Raw genomic sequence first — 22,249 nt, forward strand, 5'->3', positions numbered from 1 at the left:
TAATATATCCACATAATTTTCTTTTCTCATGATGCCATCTATTTTGTAAAGTGCACCAGTCCCTTCTGCAGCAAAGCAGCCCCACAACATTATACTACCACCCCCATACTTGACAGTTGGGATGGTGTCCTGAGGCTTCAAAGCTTCGCCCTTTTTTCTCCAAATATACCGTTTATCATTATGGCCGAACAGTTAAATTTTTTATTCGTCAGACCACAGGACATGTCTCCAGAAATTAAGATTTTTTCCCTCATGTGCAGTTGCAAACTGTAGTCTGGCTTTTTTATGGTGGTTTTGAAGTAATGGCTTTCTCCTCCCAGAGTAACCTTTCAGCTCATGGTGGTACAGTATTCGTTTTACTGTGGATAATGACACTGTCTTACCAGTTTCAGCCAGCATCTTCACAAGATCTTTTGCTGTTGTCCTGGGGTTGATTTGCACATTTCACAACAAAACATGTTCCTCTCTGGGACTCAGAATCCGTCTCCTTCCTGAGCGGTATGATGGTTGTACATTCCCATGTTTTTTATACTTGTGTATTATTGTCTGAACGGATGAACGTGGGACCTTCAGGCATCTGGAAATTGCAACTAAGGATGAGCCATACTTTGTGGAGGTCAACAATTATTTTTCTGATGTCTTGGTGGATTTCTCTTGATTTTCCCATGATGTCAAAGAAAGAGGCTCTGTGTTTGAGGTGTGCCTTTATATGCATAAACCTGTGTGTGTATATATATATATATATATATATATATATATATATATATATATATATATATATATATATATATATTATATGTGTGTGTGTGTGTGTGTGTGTGTGTGTAATATATATATATATATATATATATATATATATATATATATATATATATATATATATATATATATATATATATATATATATAATGTGTTTGTGTGTGTATGTATGTATGTATATATATATATATATATATATATATATATATATATATATATATATATATATATATATATATATATATATACACACTGAACAAAATTAAAAATGCAACACTTGTTTTTGCCCCCATTTTTCATGAGCTGAACTGAAAGATCTAAGACTTATTCTATGTAAACAAAAGGCCAATCTCTCTCAAATATTGTTCACAAATCTGTATATATCTGTGTTAGTGTGCACTCCTTTGCTGAGATAATCCATCCACCTCACAGGTGTGGCATATCAGGATGCTGATTAGACAGCATGATTATTGCACAGATGTGCCTTACGCTGGCCACAATAAAAGGTCACTCTAAAATGTGCAGTTTTATCACAGCACAATGCCACAAAAGTTTTGAGGGAGTGTGCAATTGGCAATACCGACTGCAGGAATGTCCACCAGAGCTGTTGCCGGTGTCTCAACTTAAAAAAATGAGAATACTTCATAAGACCAATCAAAAAAACAATGTTAGTGAATTGTTGGCCTTCTGGAAAGTATGTTCATTTACTGTATATGTACTCAATTCTTGGTAGGGGCTCCTTTTGCTTTAATTACTGCCTCAATTCAGCGTGGCATGTAGGTGATCAGTCTCTGGCACTGCTGAGGTTGTATGAAAACCCAGGTTTCTTTGACAGTGGCCTTCAGCTCAGTTGCCACCGGCTTGCTCATCAGGGACAAAAATTAATTGAATTCAATTGAATTTGCTTGTTTCTCATTTTCCTCTTGACAATGCCCCATAGATTCTCTATTGGGTTCAGGTCTGGTGAGCTTGCTGGCCAGTCATGCACGACAACACCATGGTCATTTACCCAACTTTTGGTGCTTTTGGCAGTGTGGGCAGGTGCCAAATCCGGCTGGAAAATGAAATCAGCATCTCCATAAAGCTGGTCAGCAGAGGGAAGCAAGAAGTGCTTTAAAACTTTCTGGTAGACAACTGTGCTGACCTTGGACTTGATAAAATACAGTGGACCAACACCCGCAGACGACATGACTCCCCAAACCACCACTGACTATGCAAACTTACCTCAAGCAACTTGGATTCTGTGCCTCTCTTCTCTTCTTCCAGACACTGAAACTTTAATTTCCAAATGAAATACAAAATTTTCTTTCCTATTATCTGAAAAGACGATTTTGGCCGACTGAGCAAAAGTCCAGGCCTTTTTGTCCTTTGCCCAGGTAAGACACTGCTGACGTTGTCTCTGGTTCAGTAGTGGCTTGACACAAGGAATGCGTCAGTTGTAGCCCATGGATACGTCTGTGCGTGGTGCCTCCAGCTACTGTCCACTCTTGTGAATCTCCCCCAAATTCTTGAATGGGCTTCGTTTAACATTTTTCTACTACATTTTTTCCTTCCATTCAACTTTCAATTAATGTGCCTTTATACAGCACCCAGCCAGCTTTTTTAGCGATGATCTTTTGCGTCTTACCCTCCTTGTGCAGGGTGTCAATGATCATCTTCTGAACAACTGTCAAGTCAGCAGTCTTCCCCCATGATTGTGTAGCCTGAACCAGACTGAGACAGCTTTGCAGGTGTTTGAAGTTAATTAGCTGATTAGAGTGTGACACCACAAGTCTCCAATATAAGGCCTTTTCACAATATTAAGATTTTCTGAGATTAAGGTGTTTTTGTTTTTTTGAGGGGGGTTCATTAGATGTCATTCTGTGTGTGATGAATCTATATAATGAGTTTCACTTTTTGTATCGAATTGCTAAAATAAATCACATTTTCTTTTGATATTCTAATTTATTGAGATCCACCTGTGTTTATATGTATGTGTATATGTATATGCAATATATAAAATACATAATGTGTGTGTGTGTTTAAATGAATGATTAAATATTACATACAACTGCTTCTTTTTCTTTTTGGCAGATCACTTGGTGACATTATCACATGTACAGAAGTACCTGATGTCAGTTCGCTACATTGAGGAACTGCAAAAATTTGTGGAAGATGATAATTACACGTATGTTGGGTTTTTGTTTATTCATTTGTTTACACTTTAAATACCATTCTAAGAAAGAAATAGCTGAAAAGAATATCAAAAGCTAATTACAAAATGATTAACCAGAAAATTTATTTTGTTTAAACTTTTTAATCTGTATATATCTATATCTTTATATCCCTCTTCTATAATTTTATATGGTTAAAAATGACCATTATATGTGCCCATAAGTGTGCTGCAGGATTAGTAAATCATGAGGACCTAAGCTCTGCTCATTTCGAACATAATGATATGACTAATGATGTCCAAAGCTGTTCTCCATCAATCAAGGAGGCATATAAACATAACTGCATTCTTGCAGGATCTTGCAGATAATAGAGTAGTCTTATATTGGCCTAGATTTATACATTTGATATGGGTTGGAGATTTTTTAAATACACGTTTGAAAACTGCTAGTTTAAAAGATTAGGTACCTAGCCAAGACTGATTACTTTTAGTTGGTTCTGGTATTATTTGCTGGAAGAAGTATGTAAGTAAGGGATTTAATACACAATTTGATGATTTTGATTAGGTAAAATAGTGAATAATTGAAAAAATGAAGGGTCTCGTATAGTGGAGTAAAACATTCCAAATGCTGATTTGATATAATTATATTGTTCTATGCAAGATTATTTATACAATAACAATCTCAGATTAGTTTTTTTCTATTAGGGTTTAAAAATACTTAAATACGTTAAAAATACTAAACAGTTCATTAGGCTCTCCTTATTGCTATTTGAAATGTACTAATAGAGCTACGTTATCTGGAATGTATCGGACGGTTGAAGATTTGAATTCCTTAATCAAGTTCTGTGGCACGAGATCAAGTTCCATCATTTACATTTACATGTTTGCAGTAGATGAATGTACATTTTATGTAGTAGCAAAGGTCATATGTTATGACTAAAACACATTTTTGAGGTAATGTTTGAGAAAAAGAGAAAGAGAGAGACTGTAGAATTGTTTATTCTGAATCTTACTGAGTTAGAGAGTTAGACCACCATTATGAGCCCCTACTAAATCTATAATAGACAGAACCACTTTTCTCTTATAGTTATCCCAGAATATTAAAATGAATATTAAAGTTTTCAACAGTTAATGCTTTGTCTCTAAGAAACAAGAAGGTTTTATAGTAAAATCCACAGAGGAATTCAGAATACAGTATTACCCTGGGGGCCTGTATACATTTTATTTCATTTTAGCAAAAATTAACTAGGAGGGCTTCTTTTTTTTTTTGTGGCAATCAGGTCTACAAGTATTTAAACATACAATTTGATATAATTTCCATAGTTTATTCTATGTGTACAAGAAATATTGTAACAGAAACATTCTGGAGTTCTGAACTATGACTATGTTGTATAAAGAGCTGTTAATACAAGTGAAGGATTATTAGCTAGGAAGGAAAAAAAAAAAAACGGACTAATCAGTGACATATCAGAAACCTCAGGAGCGGCAAAATCAACAATTTAGGATATTTCTTAGAAAGAAGGAGACCACAGACAGCTGTTACAGTTTTTGCTTTGGAGCGTTTCTCAGATCAGAAGGGAAATTCTCAAAACTACTTGTTCAAACTCCACATCATTTAGTCATTTGTGCTCATCATAAAAATATTTCTTGTTGCTTTGATCAAATTGCGAATGCTTTGGTACATCATTTGATGGATTGTGTACAAGTGTCTGCTGTTTGCTACATTATCAGTTGTTTATGTCATGTTGATCAAAATTTATTATACTAGTTTCACCTAAATGGTATTAACCCCCAAAACATTTAGGCATCATTTCATTGCATAAGTCATTAAGTTCAAAATGGTTGAACCAGTTGTCAAAATTTGTCAAGCTCTTTTTCTTTACAGTTCTATTAAAACTTTTTTGGTAAATGTGTCTTGAATTGATGAATTGAGCAGATGAACCTTAAATGTCACGAGGGGCGTGTGAAGGGGCGTGTTCACTTTCAGATCAACCTATAATCATCTAGTTCTCTAAAATAGGTCAAGGCTGAATCTCGTGAACCTTTACTGTAATTGGCGAGTGTATATAAAAAGAGCAAAACACAGATTTACAATTGTTGAAAATGGATGAACAACTAGGAAACGAATATGGTCGAGAGCTAAGAATAAGGATGCATGCTGGAAGGGTAAGGAGGCAAAATAGAGGAAGAGAAAGAAGAAGCCAGAGACATACACATTTCAGATGAAATTAGAGCCACTATTGTGGACCATGTTGTCAATCATGGCCTCACAATGGTATTGCAAGAGATGATATCTGTTGTGATGTGGATGAAAATCTGTGGCTCGACAGACTGGGACGTCAGAGGGTAGAGACAGATAAAGTGTGAATCCTGTCCGGCCTTTTACAATCAACATCCAACATACAGTAATGTGTAATTTTGTGCTGTTGAAATTCATAGATGCCACTTAGAAGAAATTCAGCAATGTACATTTTTAATACTTGTAATCCAAATCATAGTTTACATCAGGAAATACTAAAATAAAGTATTGTCATATTGAAAAAAATGACTAAACATTTTGACTATCTTGTTCACAAACAATGATAAAAGGACTTTATTTTGATGGCAATGATGAACATAGAGTAATTAAAGATGTACCTCAAGAAGGAACAAAAAGACATCTGTCCTGACAATTCTATGGGAAGAAACCGAGATTAAACTGTAAAAAAGTTAAAGGAGGAGAAGAATATGAGGAATGAAAGGGCTCATGATCTAAGGCAAATGGGGAGAAAGTATTGGGGCATGTGAATGTTCTGAATGGCTGCCAGTGGTCTTGATAGAACAAAACATAATGCAAAAGAAATCCAAAAAATTCCAAGGCAAAGAAATGTTCAATGTGAGTCACCTGACCTTAACCCAACTCAGCATTTGTGTTTCACAAGTCAAAAAGAAGGCAATAAGATCCAGAGCTAAGCAGTAACTGAAAGCAGCGGCTGTAAAGGCCTAGCAAAACAACTAAAAGAAAGAAGCATATGGTGATGTCCATGGGTTCATCACCAGATGCTTCACCATAATTGTTGGTTTGTGCAATTTGTGTCCCAAGAATAAGTACTAATAACAACCAGTAATACTGTGTAGAATCATTAATAAATATATAACCTCCATTTAAAATATTTACATTGTTAATATGTAATATTTACAGAGGGGAAAAGGCAGCATAACAGCAGAAACAGTATTTGTAGCATTGGTTGACAGTAAGAAAGTAAATATAATTTTTACTGTACTTAAGTAATTTTTTCACGTATCTCAGGATCAGGATAGAGCACACGCTCTATTTCTTTGCGTCAATTATTATATAATTTAATGGTTAATGAACCTGGTCGGGACTTGAGTGTGCACCCACAGCCTGGAGCAGTTCCCTCACTCATACACTCAGAATGGAAAGGCGGGGGTTGGTGATGTCATGTCAGTAAGGAGAGCTAAATCATAATTAAAATTATGGATGACAAAATAAGGTCTAAACATTCAGGAGCCCGATTTAGAAAAAAAATAGGAAAGAAGTAGAAGGGAAACGTGCAAAAGATAAAGGTGTGTATGCAGCTCTATCACTCATCTCGTTATGAGGATGGAATAAGCTAATGCATTTAATGAAATATGCTAATAACTTATGTTCTGTTGCCTGCTATGCTTTATTGCATATAGCAACAATATTTATTTTAGCTTGCATAACATTATAATTTATAGTATAGTATTCATCATAATGTGTATAGCAACAAAACAATTGCTACCTAAATAGTCTAGTTCGATTGATTTGTTTACCTTTAATTGAGGTGATGTCATAAAGGTTTTCTGTAACTGTAATGCACAGGTCCTGAACTGATAGAAAGGAAGACAAAAAGACGTGGTGGTGGAATGAAGAATTGCAGGAGAGCATAATGAGAAAGAGGTTGGAAAAACAGAATTGGGTTCGACAGAGTGACGAGAAAAGTAGGCAGGAGTACAAGGAGATGCGGCAGCAGGTGAAGAGGGATGTGGCAAAAGCCAATAAAAAGGCATATGAGGAGCTGTATGAGAAGTTGGACACTAAGGAAGGAGAAAAGGATTTTTACCGATTGGCCAGGCAGAGGGACCGAGCTGGGATTCCCCCCCCCCCCCCCCTCCTTAAAATCAATCTGCATATGACAAAAAAAAATTTCAAAAAAAGTTTTAACTTTATTAAATAAAGTTTATTTACCCTTCTGGGATTATAACCCACTTTGGGTTAAAGTGCAATCAGAAACAACAAGCCAAAAATACAAGATGGCAGGCCCTGCCTTTGTAAATTGTGAAAATAGAACGTAACATAACATAAAATGAGCAAACCTATAAAGAAAAATGTTTTATGAGTGTTTGAATGTGGAACATGGTTAAAAATGCAGTGATGCTTGGAGTAATTTTGCCTTTACTTTTCTTAAAAGCTCCACAGTAAAATGACTGTTTATGAGTGTTTGAATATGGTGATTTAAATGATCTGATTTTTCTGTTTCTTAACGGAAACGCCGTTCTGAAGCGTCTTTACATGTATTTTGGTCGCTTCCACCACCCGTACCGTAAGTGTACGATTGGACACGCAACACTAAACAAAGTGCGGCTGCTTAAACGTGTATTTTTAAGATGCGGCTGCTTAACTTTTCTTGGGAACGAGTTCTTCTCTGCTCGCTGCCATGTTGTTTGTGTATCTCTATAGCAAACGGGGGGGGATGAGTTCGTTCGAAACTATGGAAGCGTCGGTGGACATTAAAGAGAAAACCGATTTTTATTAAAACAGATCGATGTAAACTACACATTCGAGTTAATCGATAAAATCTATTTATCGCCCAGCCCTAGTATATCGTTAGGGGAATGCTGAGGATGGAGCCACCGGAAAAGAGGAAGGCCAAGGAGGAGGTTTATGGACATGGTGGAAGACATGCAGGTAGTTGTTTTGAAAGAGGCAGATGTAGAGGACGGATGATCCACTGTGGCGACCCCTAATGGGAGAAGCTGAAAGAAATAGAAGAAGAAGAAGAAGGTCCTGAACTGAGTTCATTAAACATTTCCAGAGCAGCTTAAAAAGCTCATTTAAAAGACATATTATAAATTTTGTACGTATCTTATGGCTACAGTTAGCCAGGGAGTTGTATGGTTCTTGGTACTGAAAGTTTGATAAATTGTGCACAATGATGCGTATTTAATTGTGCAATAAATGCATTTACATAAACGCAAGCTCTCAGAAATGTATACAAATTTGTGGACTGCTCTGAGAATATGCCTTACTCATTCAGTGACGGTAGCTAAAGCAGAGAGGAGCTTTTCAAAGCTGGAACTAATCAATGGGGGAGACTTTGGGTCATGGCGTCATTCAAGCTAGAACTTGCCATTCAGTGGTATCTACTTAGCACCAACATGCAGTTCAGCATCAGTTCAACAGCAAGCAGAACATTTTGAGGGGATTAAATGATAGAAGAAACTCCTGACTAACTTTCCACACCCATGGCCTTATTTGCGCAACTTTTTTAAAGCTATATAAAAGAAGTTTTGGGCTCATGATAATTCATTAGATATCAATAAGTGTTTTAATCATTAATATCATTCTATCAATAGATCATTGTGCTAAGTGAAAGTTTAAAGGGAGCACTTTTACTTTTAATGGAGTAATATTTTACTGAGTGTATTTCTACTTTTGCTGAAGTACATGCTTTGTGTACTTTGTCCACAGTAAACATTTTAATTCCTGTTTTTTTTTCCCAAATTATCCTTTGTGTCCTCAACCTATAGCAATGTACTATACTGAGTACCATAGCGTGTGAGTATAAGTCTACCGTGGCAACACTGGCAGTAACTTTAAAGTAGTTTTGGCTAAATTGTTTTTCATTCTCTGCAGGTTGTCTCTTAGGATCGAACCTGGGAGCAATTCGCCTCGCCTGGTATCTTCCAAAGAAGACCTAGGAGGTACTGAAATTAAATTTTTAGATACCTCAGTATTCATCTAGAAGACTGTAAAGTACACTGATTGCATGATCTTATGGAATGAGAGTTTTGTTCACTCTGGGTAAGGATGCCATCATATTTGGATTAAATAGTGTCTGAAACTTGTCATGGATTAATGAGTTTTGCATCTGTTTTCTGGAAGAACTATGAACAAATGATGTACTTTAACAGACTGACCCGAATGCACCAGAGTGCATTTTTTTCCAACAGAAATGTCCAGTCAATTCCTGTATGAGCTAATGTCATCCGGCTAGAAGATTTAAAGCCTCTGGTCTGACTAAGATGATTCTTAACAGCCCCCGTTTCCTTTTTCCTGTTAGGGGCCAGTGGCCCTTAGATCATGTGACCTTTTTTTTTTTTTTTTTGTCTGTTTTGTTTTCATTAAAAGCCAGGGCTTGTCATAGTAATACATACACTCCACATCAGAGGTTTATTTCAAGAGACAAAATATTTTTAATTACATATAATTTTGGCCAAATGATAAAAATTTAAACAGTTATGTCACTCCGGGTACACGCATCTTCTAAATGCTGTAAATGTAAATATAAATCACAGAGCATTCAAACCTAAGGTTAATGTGTCATATAGACCACGTATTTTGGAAGTGGTAAGCACAGGGGAACATGCAAGACCATGCAAGATCATAACACTATATCAGCAGATCCAGGAGCATTCAGATTTCAATGCTTCTTACTGAGCCAGCTTGCCAGCTTTTATAGTCATAGCCATAGTCATAATTTAAGTATGTATTAAAATCCAAATATCAAGTATTTGCATAACCTATAACTTTTTCTGCTTTTTCCACAACATTGAACACTTAATTATTATTTTTTTATATTGAGTATATTGGGTATATTGAGTATATATTTAACTTTTTATTTTATTAAATAAGCTTTTATAAAAGAGCATGTGTTAAAAGAGACTCATATACGTCTCCATCTTTTAAAAAAAAAATGGTAGCATCTCTTTCTGGCCCTAGGCATCTTTGTAAATCCTCTCACAATGAAGTCACTGATGGTTGTGGTTGGAACTAGTGCTGTCTACCATGCGCTAATTGGAAAGGAAAGTCTGTTTCCAGTTAGGGGGAAAATTAAAGACACTCAGGGAGTCTGGGACTTCTGCAAATGCCTGCTTGCTTTAATACCACAAATATCACCCTGGTTTTATTGTGCAGGGGGGGGACATTACTGTAAGGCATATTTGAAGTATTTTTCAGTGGATTATTAAAAAATACATTTATTAGGTTATTGTTCTTTACTTTTTTCACATTATTATTAGGTTTTTGGTTTCCAGGCTATTTTTGTATTTTAAAATTGTAGCTGAAGATAATTGAAGATATTTTTAGTTAAATTAATGCTAATTGTACACATATGGCTCTCATGGAAAGAAATTGATGCTTTCTGAACAGGAAAATGAGGTGTATGTCCAAGTATGAGGCTTAAAACCACATGTTTGGCATGGAAAAGGCATAAAAATCTAAAATAAGTACAAAAGTAAGGTCACTGGCTACTTGAGTGCAAAGGTTATTTCAATATTTACATGTGGAAGGTTATTTGAAGTAAGGTAAGAGCAAATAAGTATTTAGGTTCATTGAAAAGAAATAGGCAAAACAATGTCAAATACACATAAGTGGAGTAAAAATGAATAATACAAATTTTAAATAATTAAAAAAGTAATTTGTTTAGTAGTATTAGTAAATAAAAAAATTTTATAAGGTAAAAAAAAAAAAATAGCTAGATACATTTTGTAAAAACAATTAAGGAACGACATGGGGAAAAAAAGAAAGTACACCCTTCCTATGTATTAATTTATTATTGATTGGTTCTTACCAAACAAAAAAAAAAGGAATTGTATTTATATATATATATACACACACACACACACACACACACACACACACACACTGTTACTAACAGAAAAACAACAGATTTCAATATGTAGTTTTCCCAAAAAAGTAAACCAACATTCAGAGACCAGGATGGAAAAAATAACTGCATGTTTCTTACAGTTTCCACAGTCATTAAGCAAGTATTTAGTAGCCTTTATATAAGCTGTTTGTTTATAGAACTTGGTGAGAATAACACAATTGTTATTTAGACCCTGATAATTGAAAACATAGAATTGACAACGGGTGTGCTTTCTTTTTTTCCTAACACTGTAAGTAAGGTCAAATTTGTATGTAAGTATTTACAGTAAGAAAAAATTTAATTAAATAAAAAGCCAGATTCATCTTGATGCCTTAGATCTGGATGTAGTTTTTTCAATTGTAGACCATCACTGCGGCTCAGGATGGTTCCACACGAACATAGAGGTCCATTAGGTTAAACTGAGCAGGGTTAATGTAAGAACGATGAAGATGACTTTGGGCTGTAATTAATGTAAACAGTCTGCTTAAGTGGCTAAGGGCTATAGTTGACAAGAACAGAATTTGCATTCACATGTCCATTAGTTAACAGCTGATAACCTCAAAAATGATAATACCAAAGCAAATGGACATTCATCTCATTAAGGATAAACTTACACTGACTGATTTATAGATTTACATTTTTTATTTGTAATCTATTGCTGTAAGCCACTTCGGGACAATGCACATTGATAAAATAACTATAAAAATAAAATTGAATAAATAATTAAATAAATAAATGAATTAAATTGAATTATGTAATGTAACAATAAATAATTCAAAAGTCAGTAGGGTAAGCATAAGTATGTATATGAGGTAAAAGTAATTACATAATATAGAAATAAGTAGGTATTTTGATACATAGAAGCTTTTGCTAAATAATTATCAAACCAACTTTATCTAATCTGTGAAATATTCAGATATTAAATTAAGATATAGATATATATTCAATGAAAAATGATTGAGTTAGTGACATTTACAATACATAAATAGATTTTTTGAAAAAATTTTAAAATATGTTTGTATGTGTACATCTGTGTTTGTTGGCACATCAGGCCCATCGGAAGAGTCGTTCTCAGTGAAATATAACCGGAGACCAACCTGTCCTGATACCTCAGTTGTATCCCACCTGCCTACACCTCCCCCTGCCCGGCACAGAAAGAGCCACAGCCTGGGAAATAAGTAAGTAGCATACACTACAATAAAAGCTACTATAAAATAAAGATCTAAATTTGTGAACAAAATGACACATCCTCTCATTAAGTAACATTTAATTTTTTGCATGATGTTTTTAGAAAAATTGTAAAAAAAAAACAAAAAAAAAAAATTTTTTTTTTTTTTGGAATGGTGGTCAAATTATGCTTTTTTTGTTTTGTTTTTCTCAAATAAATTGTAATTTAAAATAATCACTTGTTGCCATTGTTGTAATCACTGTACATAAATGTGTTTATATTGTCAGGTCTTAAAATTTCCCAGCTGTTGGTAAATGTCTCCAGGTTTTGTAATGTTGAAGTTTTGGCCAAAAAAAGGTTAAGAAACAGTAATAAACTCATAATATTAAAAGTATTATCAAACTCATTATTTAAGTTACAAAAGTTATATAGTCAGCTGGTTGGTTTGCTGGTGTACTTTTCTAGTTTAAATCTTTTGCCAGCATGGCAATTCCTATTACAAAAAACTAAAATCTCTTATTTTCATCTCTCTCTTCTTCCCTCTTTGTTAAGCATGATGTGCCAGTTTGGAGTAGCAGAGAGTAAGAGTGCCACTTTTTCAGTGAAGGAAAAGGCTCGCCACCTACTGGACGACAGCTTTTTAGAGTCGCACAGTCCTATCAGGAATCACACGCATGACTCCGTCTTCACCAACGGCATCTCATTAGGTCATTTTCTTTACACACATATTTTCTTCATACCTTTGACTCCAGAGTTGAAAATTATTTAATTTGCATAGCATTTCTAGATTTTTATGAATTTGTGATAATTAGTTTATCCCTCAGCTCAATTTATATCATACCTCAGGAAGACATACCAGCCAGATAGCTAAAAGACAGAGCAGGAGAAGATACACAGGTCAGGTAACAAAATACAGTTCATGAAAATACTCCCACTGTAATACACCAAGCATGTGAGTTTTGTTCTCGACTCTGTCATTTAGCTAAATTAAGATGGCCAGTTAACCCCAGCCACAGAAATGCATGAACAGGATTAGAATATGTTTAGTTTACAAAGCAAGCTAGCCATCTTAGAGTTCCATGCAAATTTCAAGATAAATACCTATTAAATAAAAGAATTCTTGCGTTTTCACCTTGTAGTTGGTATGATGATGAAATAAAATATTTATTATCAAAGCTATTATCTAATACTTTGTAGAGAGTGACAGGGCCGCTGGAAGTAATTTTGAACAGGGGGTGCTGTGAATTTTTTATTTATTTATTTATTTTTTGACAAAAAAACCTATGAGCCTATGGGCCTATTTAGAATACATTTTAAAAAATAACATAGGGCTGTGACGATGGCACTTTTGTTTGTTTTTTTAACCACCGCGGTGGTAGTGGACCAAATACCGGCGGTGTTGCGGTGGTTGGGGGGTTGTTTTGAAATAATAAAAAGAAAAAAAGAAAAAAGAAACAACACACTAAAGCCTGTAAAGCATTGAAATAAATATCAGTAAATACTGGTAACTTACATAATATACTAAAGTTGAATCCATTTAAAAAAAAAAAAAAAAAAAAGTTTTATATTTCCACACAAAGACGCGTTATAGCCTACCGCTCTGCGCTTTGAGAGGGATGTGGAACACGAGCAGGAAAGAGACCACCGATCTCTTTTTCTGATATCTTCATGTTGTTGTAAAAGGTACGAAGAGCTAATTTTATCTTCCACAAGGACAAGGCATTTAGGCTATGTTTGCGCGCTGCCAGAGAAAGCCAAACTAAAATCACCCGCGCGTGTGAAACGCGCTTTACAAATGAACTTGAAAAATCAATATAATTAAAATAATCAAAATAATTAAATTAAAATCCAAAATACACTTAATAGCCTACGTGTGTCAAAATCATTTCCTAAAATATTTCTAAGGAATTTATAAATTGTGCAAAATATTTTGAATAGGCCTACATTTAAAAAAAATCTCTCTCTCGCCAATAGGGGGTGCTGCACTTCCTGCGGCCATGGAGAGTGATAACTACAACAGACAATTACATCTCCAGAGGCTTAAATACAAATTAAATAAAAAAAAATTGATAATCTAATGTAAAAATAGGTTAATAGTTTCTTTATACAGTTTATTTCTAATATTATTTAATTTATTTGCATGAGGATATGTTTTTTGTGAATATCTAGCATGTTTCTACCAAAATAATGATTTTAAGAGTTACAGTTCTCAGACCCAGCTGTTGTTAATATTTCATAATTATCACATACGATGTATCATGTGTTATAATAATATTTAATGATTGTGCAAAGTTGAATAATTACTGTTGGCCTTTTTTTTTTTTTTTAATAATAATATATTATTGATTTGTATTTCCTTTAGAGCATTCTACTATAAGCCAATATTAGGAAAAAATTTGTTAGGAGAACTGTTTTATAGGTTAATGCCAGTAGATGGCACAATTTTATAGCAATACATCTTGTTTTTTAATATGTACCACTATTAGTGAAAATAAATTGTATTATCTACACATATTTTTATTTACCGTTACAATGAATTGTTCTATTATTCCATATTACTGGGTTTTGTTGTTCAATTGTTTCTGAAGTAAGTCTAAAGCCATAGTTTTGTTGTTGCCTGTAACAATATTCTTCCTATTTGTATCTTATGCAGGTAGTAGAGTAAGCTTCTTCAGTGATGAGTTGTCATCTACTGCTGAAAGGTGATGTGCTTCAGTGGTTTGTTAAATATTCTCCCCCTCTGAAATTGTTTTAGAGAAATATGAAAAATAGGCAAAAATAAATAAATAAATAAATCTGCATGTCTGTACTAAACTTGAGAAAATAGCATAACATTTGTAAGAGAATACTGACCAATAAAATGACTGTTAAAGTGCATCACGTACCACAATAAAAAAAAATCTGAGACTTTTAATTTAATTAAAATAATGTAAAATGTTTGTAAAATTATGTAAACTTGATTTCAGAGGTCGTATGTATGCTACTCTTGGCCCAAACTGGAGGGTTCCAGTCCGTAACTCTCCTAGAAGCAGAAGTTACATTTACAGGTAAACATTATAGTTAATAATTATTGTTATTATGCTATTAACGAAACTGAAAATAACTAAATAATCTCTTGTGATTGTCTCTGCCTTTCTTCTTTACCATACAAAGGTTTTTATTTTCTTTCTTTTTTTAATTAATGTTGAAATTACATTGGATTAAATCAACAGCCATGTTACTTTCTTGCATTTTCATTATTGCCCTATGTATGTTTGTGACAGTGCATTTGTAGATCAGAAAGATTTTAGTTGTGTTGTTCCCTTGGCCTAGTGCCCCAGGAGCCGTGTCCAATTATGAGTTCAGCTCTCTAAGCAGTATCACCATTGAAGGGCCTCTGCGGAGAAAAACTGTGATGAAAGAGGGCAAGAAACCTACAGTAAGTGTAATATTGTATTTAATCCAATAACATAAATAAACCTGCTATAGACTACATCTGTGCATTCAAAAGGATATTGCTTGAGTAAACCACCACAAAAGCCACCTGTCATTCTTCTGAATTTTAATCAAATCTGCCAGGCCTAAATACTGTTTGTAATTAATCTTCCGTTTCCATTCTCTTTCGGTCCAAGTTATCATCATGGAAGCGATACTGGATTGTTCTTTCTGGTTCGACTCTAATATACTTTGGCTCTAAAGCTTTAAGAGCAAATGAAAGGAGACATGTAAGTGGACAATTCTATATCATGTCTGTTATTAAGGGATCTTTTAGTGTAAAAGTATTAATGATATTCATTTTAGCAATTAAAGCACTAGTTATAAATATAGTTATAAATATAAACCACTAACAGTTTATATTGCAATTATGAGGCATTAGACTTCCACCACTTTATAATATTAAGTCAATCAGTCCAGTTTGTTGAAAGGATCTTTAGTACAACACCAGGGTCATTTTTATTTTACTAATGTCATTTTAGCATTATTTTGTTAGTATGAAGTTTTCTACTGTACTTGAGCATGAATTGGTTTTATTGCAATTGTTAAGCTATAAAGTAAGACAGCATCCAAATATCAAAACACCTAGAAAAAATACCAAGAAACCTTTAAAATCTGTCTTCATCTATAAAGACATATATTAATAGAAGGTTATTTTCAATTTAATTTAAATACTGAAACTGTTTTGGACTCGCACACAAATTTAAAGGCTGTTTTATGACTGTGGGGCTTTATAATAGAATGCACTGCCCCCTGCTGTAGCTTCTAGGGAGCTACAAAGACCCTGCTCTTTTTGATTAATGCAGGTGTGATGCATCATAAAACATAAAATATGTAAACTTCACTGCAAGACAACACAGTGTTTAATAGGTCATTAATGCATTTTATAATCACTGTGAAAGTTTACTGGGGACCCATACAGTGTGGTTAAGTTAGGGGTGCTGTGAAATCTTCTGGGTGTAGTTATGCACGTGGCTGCTGCATTTTAAAGTAACTAGAGTTTATTTTGACACCCACTGGAAAAGCCAAAATAGTACAATGCAGAGGTAACTAAAAATGACTTATATAATCTTATTTTTATTTCTGAGATAAAATATATTTTTTACCTAAAAATGTATTTAAGATAACCAAAAAAAAATTATTATGAGATTAATATATACATATCTTCCTCATGTCTTTTAGTACAAATCCAGGCCTTGTAAGAGGATATTATTAACAGGCTGGATAGTGGTGCTGCCTGATGACCCTGAGCATCCAAATGTTTTTCAGCTCAACGACCCTGATAAAGGTAATTCTGCCTATGCAAAAGCCTTTGTGGTAATCTAAACTATACGATGATTAATGTTTGTATTTAGAAGTTTTGGCTTTTTTTTTTTTTCATTTTCTTTTGTATTTTTTTTTCCTCACTTTTTTGACAAATGTTTACCTTTCTACTTAAAAGATACATAGAAAATGTTTGTTTGTGATGCTCTATAAATTTGCATGTCAGATATTATGTGAGCGCATGATTGTGTGTGTACAGGTAATGTTTACAAGTTCCAAACTGGATCTCGCTTCTCTGCAATCATCTGGCATAAGCACCTGGCTGAGGCCTGCCGGTGTATAAGGCCACAGGTAAATGATGAACCACCGTTATTGCAGATTAGGTGTAAAATTATAGTTTTTAAAAAAAAAACACATATTTGACCATACTTCGTAATCTCTATAATAATTATAATATGTATAAGAATAAATGGGGTAAGTGTACAAAGTGATATAGATAATAAATTATAAAAAATTTACAATAAATAATCGTAGCTCTCTCGATCAACTCCACTTGAATATTATCTTTAGTCATATGAGCCTGTGTTTCTCATAACCAGGAGGGAAAAGTGATAATAATAATAATAATAATAGTAATAATAATAATAATAATAATAATAAATTAACTCTTAATACAATTACAAATATGATCTTTTCTCTTGCAGATACCAGCCAACCTAATGTCTTTTGAATAGCTGCCACCTTGTGAACAACAAAATTGGGCCAGTTAGTTATGTTCAAAGCTCCGGTGTTTTGGTTATCATGCTTTGTCTTGTGTTTATAGAAAAGCCCTGTTGATCGGGGTTAAGTATATGTGGACTTTTACTTTGTGGGTTCTGTGCAATGTAGGAGTGTCCAAGAGATAATGTGCCGAAGAAGAACAGGAAAAATAAAGACAACCAAAAATGTCAAAATCTGAGAGAAACACTGCAGCTCACATAACTGCATTGTTTTTAGTCATTACAGGAAGGAAACTGCTGCTTATATGATTACAGGACTGGAAGAATGAGAGAAAAAATTTGCTGGAATATGAAGTAAATCAAGTATGCATTCAGACTATTAAGTAAGCCTAGGTTTATACCCAAAATATCCTGATGTAAAATTTTGCTCTTTTCCGAAAAAGAGCAAAATTGCCATAATACCTACATATGTAATAAAAAATTATATATATATATATATATATATATATATATATATATATATATATATATATATATATATATATCACTACAAAAAAAAAAAATGAATGTATGTGTTCATCCAGCAAATTGAGAGCTGTACTTGAATCCTGCCTGTTTAATGAGTATCGCTAAAACTGTTCTCTTTTATGGATGATGTGAGCCACAATAAAGAGGTGTGGTGAGAAAATTAATTGTCACATTTGTTAGATATTGTACATATACCCTTGTTAAATATTGTACATGCATACTGCTCTGAGTGAAAGATGTCAAAAAGTTTGTGTACAAACTGTCTTATTTATATGTCTTTATGTGAACAAGTGCCAAAAGTTTGTATTAGAAATCTTAATTATTTTATTGTGTTTTGTGAATGAAGTGAAAACGGCCTGAAAATGTGAAGATCTGCAAAAAAATGAAATGTTCCACTTTTGAAAAATTAGGTAGGTTTTTTTTTATGCATGTACCTGATCGACCCCTTTAGATTACGAAGCTTTTTATCGTCAGTCAAACCATATAAATCTGACGCAGAGCAGCTTTAAGACAACGACAACGTTTCTTAAGTTGAACCCAGTTGTATTTTTCATCACATTCTAAAGCATCTGATTAAATTGTTAATGTGCATATCAGTGTATGTCAGTATATTTTGCCTCATGTTTGAGTAGTAGTATCAGTATTGACACTGTATTGAGCCGAGCTACTAAATTTATCACCCACTCAGTTTACCAAAATTTGAATCAATTAAAACAATTATCTTAATACAATCATTGTTTGTTCATATGCACGTCATAATTCGCATCATATTTTTCAACAGTGTGAAAGCAGTAATGTATTGAGAGCTTTTGTAGTTTTTTTTTGTACTGTAAATTAATTAAGACAAGAAAAAAAAAACTTTTCAGAGTGCAGAATGTTATCTAGTATCACAATACTTTTGGGCTAAAGATGTAATTGTGTTTGCTACCTCCTGTTATTTCTGATATTTTTTATTAGGTATATTTATTTTTTTTATTTGTTACAAATGTAGACCACACATCTGAAAGTAAACGTAGGATTAGGTTTGCTGTATGTTTTGTGTTATCTCAAGCTGGTAAATGCCAGAAAATGTGCCTGTATATAGTTCCTCTGTACAGTGTATGTGACATGTATCCTTTACTGAAACTGAAAACTTAAATCTGTAATTGGCATTTCTTCCTCTTCCTCTTCTATCACTGTGTATGCTTTCTACATACACTTATGTTGTGGACATATTTTGCATTTCCCATGTGTTTAGAAGTTCATATCTTTAGACATGCTAAAATATATTGCACCATTGACGGTACAAAACTTTTATTAAAACACAAAAAAACACTCCTGACCAATAGCATTTATTTAAAATTATTCAACAGTATTCTCATGCGCAGTATGATTTTAGCCTGCTTATTATGATTTTATTTAATTATCAGTTTACATTTGTAATTATTATTTTAATTATAGCACTATATTCATAATATAATACTTGATTGATATTCTAGGGTGTGAAATACTTTTGCAGTTAATGCATAATTTCCATGCAGGTTTTGTACATTACAGTTCAATATCACTCTGTCAAGGTAACTGGAAAAAAAAAATGTTGTGGAGTTGTCTGCATTACCATCTCAGGTACATTGGCCAAAAGAATGCACACCTGACTGTTACACTCCAATTTGCTTTTTTTTTTAAATCTCATTCCAGATTTAGTGCCTATTTTATTTTAAGAATGTGGCTGTGGGGATTTTAATTAGTTAAATGTGCACAACTAATTAGAGCTGTGTGTGTGTCTCTGTGTGTGTGTGTGTGTGTGTCTGTGTGTGTCTGTGTGTGTCTGTGTGTGTGTGTGTGTGTGTGTGTGTGTGTGTGTGTGTGTGTGTGTGTGTGTGTGTGTGTAGTCAGAGTATTTTATGTGCAATTAATACAAAAAGCACTTGCAAATGCAAAACCATACCACTGCCACAATTTAGAATAAAAAACGGTAGCATCCACCAAACACATTAAAATGGATTCCTACAAGGCAGCAATTAGTCCAATCATAAAATCCACAATAAAGAATTCATAAATAGAGTCTCTGGAATAAAAATGTAAGGTGTGTCTCATTATGGTATCTTCTATTCTCTGTGATGAATAATTAATATCAAAAGTCCACTACTGCACGTGATTCATATAGTAAATGCAAGCCTAACATGACCAACATACAATAAAATACCGATTTCAGTGAAGTGTGAGCCAATAGCAGTATGGATTTGAAAGTAGGCTGAACTAAAAACTTGTAAATGTATTTTGTGCATGTGATTCATTCAAAGGCCCTTTTTATTTGGAACCTGAGCTATAAGTCAGGTTAGTTTATGGCAATTTACTCAAGATTGTTTTTAATGCTTGGTCATATACCCCATGCCCCTGTGCACAAAGCCAGCTTTATGAAGATATAGTTTACTGTAAATAGTTTGGAGAGGAAGATCTTGAGTGGCCTGCTATAGAGCTCTTTGGGATGAATTGAAACTGACTGCACCCCTTGTCTCCTCACCCTACATCAGTACCTGACTTTACTAACACTCGTGTGGCTGATGAACACAAATGTCGACAAGCACACTAATGAAGTGGAACATTTTCCAAGAAGAGTGGAGGGAAATATAAGAGCAAATTGGGACTAAATGTGGAATGCAATGTTTAAAAAGGCATACCCTTGCCATAGCTAGTTAAAGTGGTAAAATAACCACAAAAGATTACTGCTTTGATTAGTCATTAGTTTTTTATTTGTATAGCACTTTTAACAATGAACATTGTCTCAAATCAGCATTACACAGATAATGTGGTGATAAAAATGAATAAGATGTTCTTTATAAGTGTAAGTTTGTCCCTGATGAGCGAGCCGGTGGCGACTGTGGCAAGGAAAAACTTCCCAAGATGGCATAAGAAAGAAACCTTGAGAGGAACTAGACTCGAGAGGAAACCCATCCTCATCTGGGTTGTACCGAATGTCCATTTATTACAGATAAACTATGTTGTGGGGTGCAGTGATGGTGATCAGAAGCAAACTGTAGTCCTGAGCAGACTGTTAACATTTACTACAGTCCAAATCCATCCCTAAAGCTTCTGTTCTTACTCATCCCCAGCTGCATAGAGTGGCCTTGAATCAAAGAGAACACAATTCAGAGGCAGGCTGGGACGAAGTGGGTAGATCTGAGGAGGGAAGAGGGGCAGGAACAGTGGTCACTAGATCCTCAGGATCATGTTTAACTCGACCGAGAGAGAAAGAGATGGATTATTATGTGTCCTTATTGTTGTATGAAAGTTAAGGACACTGTGCAGTTGGGGACTCCGACAAGACTCACTATGGCAACTAAAATGGAGAACTAGAAGTTAACGCCAACACTGGGTGATCCTGAAAGAAGAGTACAGTAAGAGTGTAGTGAAGGTGAAGAGAGTCCGTTCACCCACAGTTTTTAGCCCTGTTTTTTGGGCAGTGAGAAGACCAGCTTCAGAGGACCGTAGAGCACGTGAAGGTGTGTAGGGGGTTAACAGCTCACATAGATATTATGGGGCCAGATTATTCAAGGCCTTATAGATGAGCATGAGAATTTTAAACTCAATATGAAAACTAACAGGAAGCCAGTGCAATTTTTCCAGGATAGGTGTAATGTGTTCTCTTGCACTGGCCCTAGTCAGAATTCTAGCCGCTGAATTTTGTACCAACTGTAATTTACTTAGGGTAGCTTTAGGAACTCCAACCAGCAAAGCATTACAGTAGTCAAGACGTAAAAATACAAATGTGTTGATAAACTTTTTAGCCACAGAGAAAGTCAGCATGGGACATAATTTGCCAATGTTTCAGAGATGAAAAAATGACGCTTTGACAGTGCTACGAACATGATGGTCAAATGTAAAATTGCCGTCAAATATCACCCCTAAATTTTTTAGTTTAGTTTGGAATTATAAAGCAGAGCCATCCAAACTTAAGGTTCTGGACTCTGCTTTACAGCTGATGAGGTGAACCAATAAGCATCACTTCGGTCTTGTCACTGTTCAGACAAAGAATTTTCCGACATTCATTTCTTAATCTCAGTAAAACATTGAGAGAGAAAAGACACAGGCATATTGACATCCGGTTTAGAATGTATATTGATCTGGATGTCATCGACATAAAAGTGATAGTTAAGACCAAGTGATCTTAAAAGCTGGCCAAATGGATAAATGTAAATACTAAAAAGTAATGGGCCCAAAACCGATCCCTGAGGAACATCAGATTGCACCACACCAACCTTAGACTTGCAATCACCCATCACAACAAACTGCTTACGGTCAGAAAGGTAGG

At 34.3% G+C, this 22,249-nt stretch overlaps 1 protein-coding gene across 1 annotated transcript in view; it reads left to right on the plus strand.

Annotated features, from left to right (window-relative positions):
- The window catches only part of ralgps1 (Ral GEF with PH domain and SH3 binding motif 1), a 110,132-nt gene extending 92,289 nt beyond the window's left edge, over positions 1-17,843 (plus strand). Inside the window, exons 10-20 of the mRNA XM_083554508.1 lie at positions 2,833-2,926; positions 8,793-8,860; positions 11,858-11,984; positions 12,527-12,681; positions 14,628-14,676; positions 14,941-15,021; positions 15,287-15,392; positions 15,586-15,678; positions 16,631-16,736; positions 16,971-17,062; positions 17,416-17,843. Coding sequence (XP_083410634.1) covers positions 2,833-2,926; positions 8,793-8,860; positions 11,858-11,984; positions 12,527-12,681; positions 14,628-14,676; positions 14,941-15,021; positions 15,287-15,392; positions 15,586-15,678; positions 16,631-16,736; positions 16,971-17,062; positions 17,416-17,445 — 1,001 coding nt within the window. The 3' untranslated portion in view covers positions 17,446-17,843. The remainder of the gene's footprint in view (positions 1-2,832; positions 2,927-8,792; positions 8,861-11,857; positions 11,985-12,526; positions 12,682-14,627; positions 14,677-14,940; positions 15,022-15,286; positions 15,393-15,585; positions 15,679-16,630; positions 16,737-16,970; positions 17,063-17,415) is intronic.
- Positions 17,844-22,249: the final 4,406 nt, after the last annotated feature.

The sequence above is a fragment of the Silurus aristotelis genome, assembly GCF_946808225.1.
Source record: "Silurus aristotelis genome assembly, chromosome: 11".
NCBI classification, from domain to species: domain Eukaryota; kingdom Metazoa; phylum Chordata; class Actinopteri; order Siluriformes; family Siluridae; genus Silurus; species Silurus aristotelis.